The following is a 9,271-nucleotide window of genomic DNA, read 5'->3' on the forward strand; positions in this document are numbered from 1 at the left end:
TTCCCCCAAGCTGCCTTCCACTTTTAAATCCTCAACCAGTACCTTCTTGTTTGTGAAAATCAAGTCTAGAACTAGTGGGAGAATGTCACCTAATATAGTGATTGGGATTGAACCTGGGACCTTTGAGTCTCTACTGCATGAACTAAACACCAGCTGGCTCTTAACTCAGGCCATAGAGTAGCCAGACTTCACTCTCCATCTAGTGGTCTCAGTGCCTCAGAGTTACATGTAGATGACATGTTAGTTGGGGGAGACTTTGAGGAGGAGGTAAGTGAGAGGACTAAAAGGGTGCTTAGACTTATCCAGGAAACGGGTTTTAACAGTAACAGAGAGAAAGACCAATTAGTGCAACAGAGGGTGAATTACTTGTGGGTGACCCTAGGGGAACAAGAAGTTCGGGTAGATCAACAAAAAATGAAATAATTGCTGACTTTACCCAGACCAGAGGGCTCCCATGCATTGAGGGTAATGTTAGCAGGGTTTAACTATTTAAGGTAACACATCTGGAATTTCACCATTATAACTAAACCCTTGTGGCATTTATTCAAAAAGAAATTAGAAAAGGCATGGTGACCTGAACAGGAAAAAGCTTTCTGTGATTTAAAACAGGCTTTTGTACAAGTCCCAACACTGAAATTCCCTGAGATAAACAAGCCTAAATCAAGTTTGTGATTAAGTTATTGGTGGCCCAACATTCCCCCTTTTCCCTCTTCCTTGTGTTGTTAAAATGATCAATACATGCTGGTTCATCATCAGAGACTGCCATTAACACAAAATATATGACAGAATGCAGGCAAAACTATGGAGCAGGAGACATACAATTCTCCCGCAATGAGATGAGTCACAAATTTAAATAACAGTATTTTTTTTAACGAGCATCATCAGTACGGAAGCATGTCCTCGGGAATTGTGGCAGAAGCATGAATGGTTAGCATATCTGGCGTGTAAATACCTTGCAATGGCAGCTACAAAAGCCCTCACTTTCAGACGACATTGGAAATAAGAAGAAGGCAACATTATCCCCCCAAAATGTAAACAAACTTGTTTGTCTTAGTGATTGGTTGAACAAGAAATAGGACTGAGTAGACTTGGATGCTCCAAAGTTTTAAATTGTTCTGTTTTTGACTGCAGTTATGTAACAAAAACATATATATGTAAGTTGTACTTTCATACTTTTAATAGAGAGATTACATTATAATACTTGCATGAGTTGAGTTGAAAAATACTGTTTCTTTTGTTTATCATTTTTACAGTGCAAGTATTTTAAATCAAAAATTAAGAATATAAAGTGTGCACTGTACACTTTGTATTCAGTGTTGCAAATGTAGAAAAACATTCAGAAACATTGAATAAATTCTATTGTTTAACAATGCGATTAAAAATCCGATTAATAATGGTTAATTTGTTTGCTTAATCACGTGAGATAACTGCAATTAATCAACAACCCTAATCTGTACACTCTTCATTATAATCACCTAATATCTATCTTTCCATACTTAGTTAATCTATTTTCTTTTCTTTTTTTTTACCTATAACAGTGTGTTCTTTGAAATGGAAAAGGGAACTATGCTCATGATCAGGAGCTGGTGCGTACTCCTCTGCACATGGAGGAAGGAATGGACTGAGTAATAATCTAACTCCAGTCAGGCTTCTGACCAGAGCAAGACCATACAGCTCTGAGGTCCTAGGCTGGGAAGCTGTTGGGGAAGTCCTGGAGCCTCTGTATTGTTGGTCCATCAGTGGCTACTGAAAGCATTCATGTAACTGCAGTTGGGTGTCTCACTCTTTGTGTATGGCTGTGTAAGCGTGTGACCTGGAGAAGATTTCAGCTTCCCACAGACTTAAAGTGTGAGACGGGGTCCATATTGGTATGCCAGAGGAATCAATGGTACCCAAGTTCCAGGTTGTGCACTTGGGAAAATCCATTACACCCACCCAAGGAACAGGCCCTACTAGACTGTGAGTCCATTTCCTTCTTGTCATGCGCTAAGTTACTGACAGAGAGACGGTGGTTACAGCAGGAAAGTCTGTCTGCTGGAGTCTGTCTGCTTTCTCTGCACTACCTTGCCTAAATCACATATCCCTGTGACTCAGTTCACCTATCTGTATTATGAGGATATGTTCATAGTGACTTTCCTTCGCTGGGTGTTTTGAAACTCCTTTAGTGAAAGCTGCTGCAAAGTAAGGTGACAGTTACTGATGAGAATTACTGATTTCTGATCCCTTAGCAAAAGCCCCAGGTGCCTGCAGAAAGTGCTTATGTCTCCCCTCAGTCATCTCTCTCCAGAAGTGTCTGACTACTATCTACCCAACCCTCCTGAGCATTTACAGGGTATCAGGCCCTGTGGAGATTTAGGCATTATCCCTAATTTTCTTCCTAATCTACTATAATGTTTTAAATATACACAAATACAGAGAACAGCCAGTTTCTCTCTGACTCAGCACAGAGCCCAAGAGTTCTCATCTCCCTTTGGGAAGGTCCCTTAATTACTATTTACTCCTAAAGCTGCATAAATAGAACAGAAGCACAGACACGCTTGTTTCCAGCCTGTTTGCATCCAGATGCTCGCTTATCCACTATAGGCTGAAGAAACCTCTGCTGCTGCACAGAACTGTATGGTACACACCACTGTGTTGGCTCTCAGCATGGGAAGATGCTGAAGATGCTGGGCTGAGAGAGGTTTGGGACACGGCTATCTGAGGGGATTACCAGGGAAGGCACTTCTATCCCACAATTCACAGGTACCCATCTCTTGCTGAGGAGCTCACCTGCTTGATAAACACAGTGTACCGTGGATGTGCTGGGACAGAAAGTAAGTCTGTTGTCCTTTCCTCTCTGCCCAGCCTTTAAACATCTTAGGGCCCTTGCCACAGGGGATGAGCTTGTTCCGGTATGATTAGCCAAAGTATTCCTCTTTTCTGTGTATCCCCACCCATCCTAGCTGATGGCCTCCAGCCTCAAGGGAGCTGCATTTCAATGGCACAGTGGCTGCTTCAGTGTGAGAGGTGTTAGTAGATGTACAGTACAAGGCCACATTCTGAGGCCATGGCCCATACTTTCCTCAGGCTCCACTGAGTTCAAACTCCCCTTGGAGTAAGAACTGAGTAAAGAACTCAGGAGCCAGCTGTGTGCTAATGCACAGAGACTGTCACCTCCTCCTCTTGCAATTCAGAGCTCTAGCTATTAACACGGGGGTGGGAGGGCTGTTACCCGACCTTTATCTGATGGAACGCAGGGACGTACTAGGGCTTCTTACTGGAATCATAAAAAATATAAAAACTATAAGAATCTTTCATCATGGGCAAGACATCTTATCTCCCAGCTTCATTCAAGAAGTCAGCTGAACTGTTATGATGGAAAACAGTTCAGCCCATAGCAGACACCCAGCAAGGGAATTTACAGTCCAAACTCTTAAAGTTTGGCAAAGTTATTACAAGCATTTGAATATGAGGTCTTCTAACTGACATTTTCAGACAGCCTTAACTAAAGGTGGTGCCATCAGCACCACATATAATGGCCAGTCTATTTGTGAATCCCATTCAGCTAAGATTTTCCATTAATGGCCATGGCAAGGAGTTCCACAGACCAAATATGGTTTATGTAAACAATTTTCTTTTATCAGTATTAAATGTAATTGAAGATTCCCTTGTTCATGTGTTGTGAGAGACAATAAATATAATTGTCTGATCTACTTTCTTTCTCAATGGATTCATAGAGTTTAAGGCCAGAAGGGACCATTAGATCATCCAGTCTGACCTTGTGTATAACACAGGCCATTAAATTTCACACACTTACCCCTGTATTGAGCTCCTCAACTTGTGTTTGACAAAGGCTTGGTTTACACTCAGATTTCTCATTATAGAAAGGTAGAGCCAGAGGTTGAGAAGGGACAACAATGGGCAGGTATTCTACAACCTATAAGATGCAGGATTTGTTGCACCTAAACCATTCAAACTGATGAATATCCAGCCTCCTTTGAAAAACCTCCAGTGAAGGATCGAGGCATCTGTTCCACTGTCCTCCTGTTCTTACAGTTTGGCAATTCCTGAAACCCTGAGATTTCATCTAACTCAGTTCTGCTGGAGTTTGAACCCATTGCCTCTTGTCCTGCACTATGTGGCAGGAGAGAACAACTTTTCTCCATAGGTTTTATGGCAGCCCTTCAAGTATTTCAAGACTGATCTCATGTCCCCGCTCAATCTCCTTGTTTCCAAATTGTACATACCCAGTTCCTTCAGCCGCTGCTTGTATGGCTTTTATTCCATCCCATGGATCCTTTCCAGGTTCTCTACAGACTTCCTATACGCTGGTGACCCAAACTGGACACAGTACTGCAGCTGAAGTCTAATCAGCTCCCAGTAGAGGAACAATATCACCTCCCGTGAGTTGCATGCTCTGCTGCTGTTAATGCAACCTAAAATTGCATTTTCTTTTTGTGCCAGAGCAAAAAACCAACACCCCTGTGAGATATAGCTATATCAACTTAACCCTGGTGTAGACAGAATGAGGCTGAGAGAAGAATTCTTCCATCAACCTACCTACCACTTCTCAGGGAGGTGGATTACCTACGCTGATGGGAGAGCCCCCGCCATTGGTGTAAGTGGTGTCTATGCTGAAGCACTACGGCAGCTCTGCTGTAGTGTTTTATGTGCAGACAAGCCCTCAAGCAGCTCTTCCAGAAAAGCATCGAGTCTGAATCTGCAGCCATGAGGAGATGGAGAACCACTTCCCTTCGCAGTTTGTTCCAATGGATAACAACCCCTAGTGCTAAACATTTGGCCCTTATTTCCATCTGGAATTTCTCTGGCTTCAGCTTCCAGCCATTCTGTCTTGCTCGTCCTTTCTCCACTAGATTACAGAGTCAATTATCAGTCTTTTCCCAATGAAAGTTTCCCCTTTACCATCTTTTTTGATAAATGAAATTTTTGAAGTCTCTTTCGTCAGTCTCAAATAATTTTTATGGCTCCTTTCTCCACTCTCTCCAATTTTTCAAAATCCTTTCTGAAGTGTGGGCCCCAGAACTGGATGCAGTTGGTTACACCCGTGCCACTCTCCTGTTTATGCATCCAAGGTCACATCAGCCCCTTTGGCCACAGCTTCAAACTGGGAGCTAACGATGAGTTGGTTGTCCACAGTAACCCGTAAATCCTTTTAAGGGTCCCTGCATTCCATAATGCAGTGATCTAGTCTGTGAGTCGGACCTGTATTCCCTGTTCCTAGATGATAAATTTGCATTTTAATATATTTAAACATTTTGTTTGGCTGGGCCCAGATCACCAAATTCTCCAAATCAATTGGTATACCTGCCCTGGCCTCCTTATTGTAACCACTGTGCCAATCTTTGGGTCGGTCATAAATTTTATCTGAAGTAATTTTCTATTTGCTTCCAGATCATTTATTAAAATATTGAATAGCATCTGGCCTAGTACTCATCTCTGCAGAACCCCACTAGGAACAGCCCCACTTGCTCACAATGGCCCATTGAAAGCTGCTTTCTGAGATCTGTCAGTTAGCCAATTTTTAGTCCGTTTTTATGTGTGCTCTACTGATATTGTACCGTGTTTATTTTTTATTTGAATATTTCCCCCTACTAAATTGAATGTCTCTGAGAAATCGAAATCTATTGCATCTGCTCAGTTCCCAGGTCAGCCAAACATACTCTCATTAAACACTGAAATTGGTTTTATTTGAAAATACCTGGTTTCCATAAACCCTATTGTTGACTGGCATTAGTTATATTCATAGACTTTTTTAAACTAATCCCATACCAGCTTTTCCATTGTTTCTTATCCATATCAAATCTTTTTTTAAACTTTCCCTTGATTTTTTAATCTTTTACATTTAACAGACTCATGTCCTGTATTTGACTTTTCCAGTTTTCATTTTGTTTTGTTTTAGTGTTTGTTTTGGGTCTGCTGCCACCTGATTGCATATTGCTGGCTCCGAATGACAGGTGTGGTTGATCGGTGAGTTCCTAACCCTGGTGTTTGTAACTCTAAGGTTCTATTGAAGATGCTGTTTAACATCCTCCTTGACAGCTAATGGACTGGACGATATTTCAACCTAATCAGAGATGAGTACATCATACTGCTTCTTTCTAAATGCAGAACAAAACTATCTCTTGAACACTGTGATGTTGGACTCTATATGACGTGGCATGATTGTGATGTTGCACTCTATGCTTGAAACCACTTACAGCCTCAGAGGTAGTCTCAGCACGAAAGGTGACAGTCCCAAGGGTCCCTCTGTGGCCGAACCCGTCACAAACATATCTTCTTTTCCTGCAGCATTAAAAAGTTTCCTTTCTCCCTCTTGGAATTGGCCCAAACCTTTTCTAGGATTTCTTTTGTTCTTAATACACTTACTAACCTCCTTTTTGTTATCCTTAGGCCTGCGAAACATGGATTTTCCCCAGATGTCTTCAACTTTCCTTTTCAGTTTTCATATCTTCTGATTTATATTACTTGTTATATGTTTCTCCTTTTTTCCTCTTTCTTATATATGCTTTTCCCCATCTAATGGCTGCCTTCTGTTGGCCACACAATTGGGTTTTTAGCAAAAATGATCCACTTTCTTGACTCTGGAATTGTGGTTTTTAGCTATTATACAAACTCTGCTTAAATAACTACTAATTTTTCTTCCCAATCATTTTGCTGATAATTTGCCTCAGCTTTGGGGAATTAGCCCCTTTGAAGCAATAAGTGCCTATAGATATTACTGGTTGGGAACTGGTCTCTGTTTCTCCATTTGAATGTAATCAGTTCCATTCTGTTATTTTGTTCTCCTCTATCATATACCCACTTCATTGTCTCTTCTCTACACTAAATAGGCCCAGACTCTTCAGTCTATGTGCATATGGCAGCTTCCCCCATTCTCCCAGACTGTCTCAAAAACCCCCTCTCTGTCTGCTATATCCTTTATAGAGACTGGTTAGCCAAACTTAGCGCATATCCAGAGTAGGTTATTCTCCATCCCATTACTTAAGCAACCAAACATTGCCTTTGCTTTGACCACTTCTGTGAATGAGCAGGTGTTTCCATGTAGCTGCTATCAATTATGCCCAGCTCTTTTCCCTAAGGTGTGTTCTATTTGGGATGTTTCCCCCTGGCACATGTCCTGGCAAATCTTTCATTATTTCCTACTGTCAGATTTTGAGCAACTGGGAGAATGGAGAACTCGCGAGAGCATGGACTCTCTGGTCTGGGTTTGATTTTATTAAGGAATAATAAGGGATAACCAGTATCCACACATGTGTTTCCTGCTGGTGCCTTCAAAGGTTTTCCACACCATGATGTGTAGGAACTATTGATGCATGAAGCACCATCAAATGTGGAATTGGCATTAGTAGTGTCAGTTGTTCATGATTTGTTTATCTGAATAATGAAAATTTCACTTTTCAGTGTACGAAGAGCAAGCAATTGGCTTCACCCATGGGAACAGCTTCTAGTAGCTCATGCAGTGTCTCATACTAACATTGTCTCTCCATCCAGGCATTAATAATGCGACCAGCACACTAGAATCTGTGCACATACAGGATCTCAGGGAAACATGTTGTGCATTCATAAGACAACTTTCTGCCTCAGAGTTGGACAATTCTCCTATACTCCATGTCAGATTCAAACAATACAAGCGACTTCACCAACCCCTCCACCTTCATCCTGCTGGGCATACCTGGCTTGGAGGCAGCCCATGTCTGGATCTCCATCCCCTTCTGTGCCATGTATGCCATAGCCATCTTGGGGAACTTCACCATCCTGTACATTGTGAAGATGGAGCCAAGCCTCCATGGGTCCATGTACTATTTCCTCTGCATGTTGGCTGTCACCGACCTGGTCCTGTCCACATCCACCCTGCCTAAAATGCTGAGCATCTTCTGGTTCAATTCCAGGGAGATAAATTTCAGTGCCTGTCTCACCCAGATGTACTTCATTCACTGCTTCACAGTGGTGGAGTCTGGGATCTTTGTGGCCATGGCATTTGATCGCTACGTGGCCATCTGTGATCCCCTGAGACATTCCTCCACCCTGACAAACTGTATCATGGCCAAGATCAGCATAGCTGTGGTGCTGCGTGGGGGAATACTAATAATCCCCAAACCCTTCCTGGCGAGGCAGTGGCCATATTGCAGAACCAACATCATCGCCCACTCGTACTGCGAGCACATGGCTGTGGTGAAACTGGCCTGTGCTGACATCCACATCAGTAGTTACTACGGCCTCTTTGTGGCATTCAATGTGGCTAGTCTGGATTTGTTTTTTATCACTGTGTCCTATATTCAGATTCTCAGGGCCATCTTCAGCCTCCCCACAAAGGACGCCCGGCTCAAGACTTTTCGGACATGCAGCTCCCACCTTTGTGTCATTTCAGCCTCTTACATCCCATCTCTCTTCTCCTTCCTCACCCACCGGTTTGGCCAGAATGTGTCCCTGCATTTCCATGTTCTCATGGGCAATGTGTATCTCCTGGTGCCTCCCATGCTGAACCCCATCATCTATGGGGTGAGGACCAAACAGATCCGGGACAGTCTGCTCCGGCTCTTTACTCATCAATGGGCCTAAAGTTTTCTCCTGGTGCTCTGGCTTTCAGACTGAGCTCTGTGCAAAGCTGGCTGGTGACTTGGTATTGAGCCCTCTTTCCTGAATCACTTATTGCATAGTCTGAGAGACACTGAAACCTTTCCTGACCTTACTTTGCAGTATAAACATGAGAAACTGGGGAATCAGTCTGTGTGAAACTCACTGGGTTGCCACTTTTCTAATTACTTATAACTGGATCCCCAAAACCCAACCCCTTGACCCGCCTCTTCTACCAAGGCTCTATCCCTGCTCTCCCTCTTCCACCAAATGCCCTGCTCCTGTTGCTTGCTCCTATCTTCCCCTCTCCTGTAACAGTCTTGATAATTTCCCCAGCAGCAAGGGAAGCATTTCAAATTTTGATAGGGATTGCAACATTAAGAGTGATTCCAGTGGCTATCGGGGCTCTTGAAAAACTCTAGGTTTTTTTTGGCTAACAACTTTGCAATTAGGTGAAGGGGCACTATATATAATTTATATATTAACAAAAAAAAATATTAGACTCACTCAATTCCAATACTAATATGTCTGACGCCTTGTGGCAAGTCACTTAAGGGATCCTGGTTAGGTTAAAATTTAAATGTATATTCAAACTTTCTTACTAAATCTGTGGAGACTGAGATGGTGTCAAGACTTACATTTTTTTTTTTTCTCATCTCTGGCAGGCAAGTGGGGTATACTAGGTTACATCAGGGAG

The 9,271-nt window shown here is 42.5% G+C and overlaps 1 protein-coding gene across 1 annotated transcript; it reads left to right on the top strand.

The window, feature by feature from the left end:
• Positions 1-7,608: 7,608 nt before the first annotated feature.
• Positions 7,609-8,559, top strand: LOC144259370 (olfactory receptor 52R1-like). Its single transcript, XM_077807585.1, has one exon. It carries the CDS (start codon positions 7,609-7,611, stop codon positions 8,557-8,559), a length of 951 nt encoding a protein of 316 aa, XP_077663711.1.
• The last annotated feature ends 712 nt before the right edge of the window (positions 8,560-9,271 follow it).

This window comes from Eretmochelys imbricata, chromosome 1 (genome assembly GCF_965152235.1).
Source record: "Eretmochelys imbricata isolate rEreImb1 chromosome 1, rEreImb1.hap1, whole genome shotgun sequence".
Lineage (NCBI taxonomy): Eukaryota > Metazoa > Chordata > Testudines > Cheloniidae > Eretmochelys > Eretmochelys imbricata.

Excerpts from the sequence above, each read along its gene's own strand:
- LOC144259370 (XM_077807585.1), top strand. The coding sequence starts at position 7,609 with ATGTCAGATTCAAACAATACAAGCGACTTCACCAACCCCTCCACCTTC.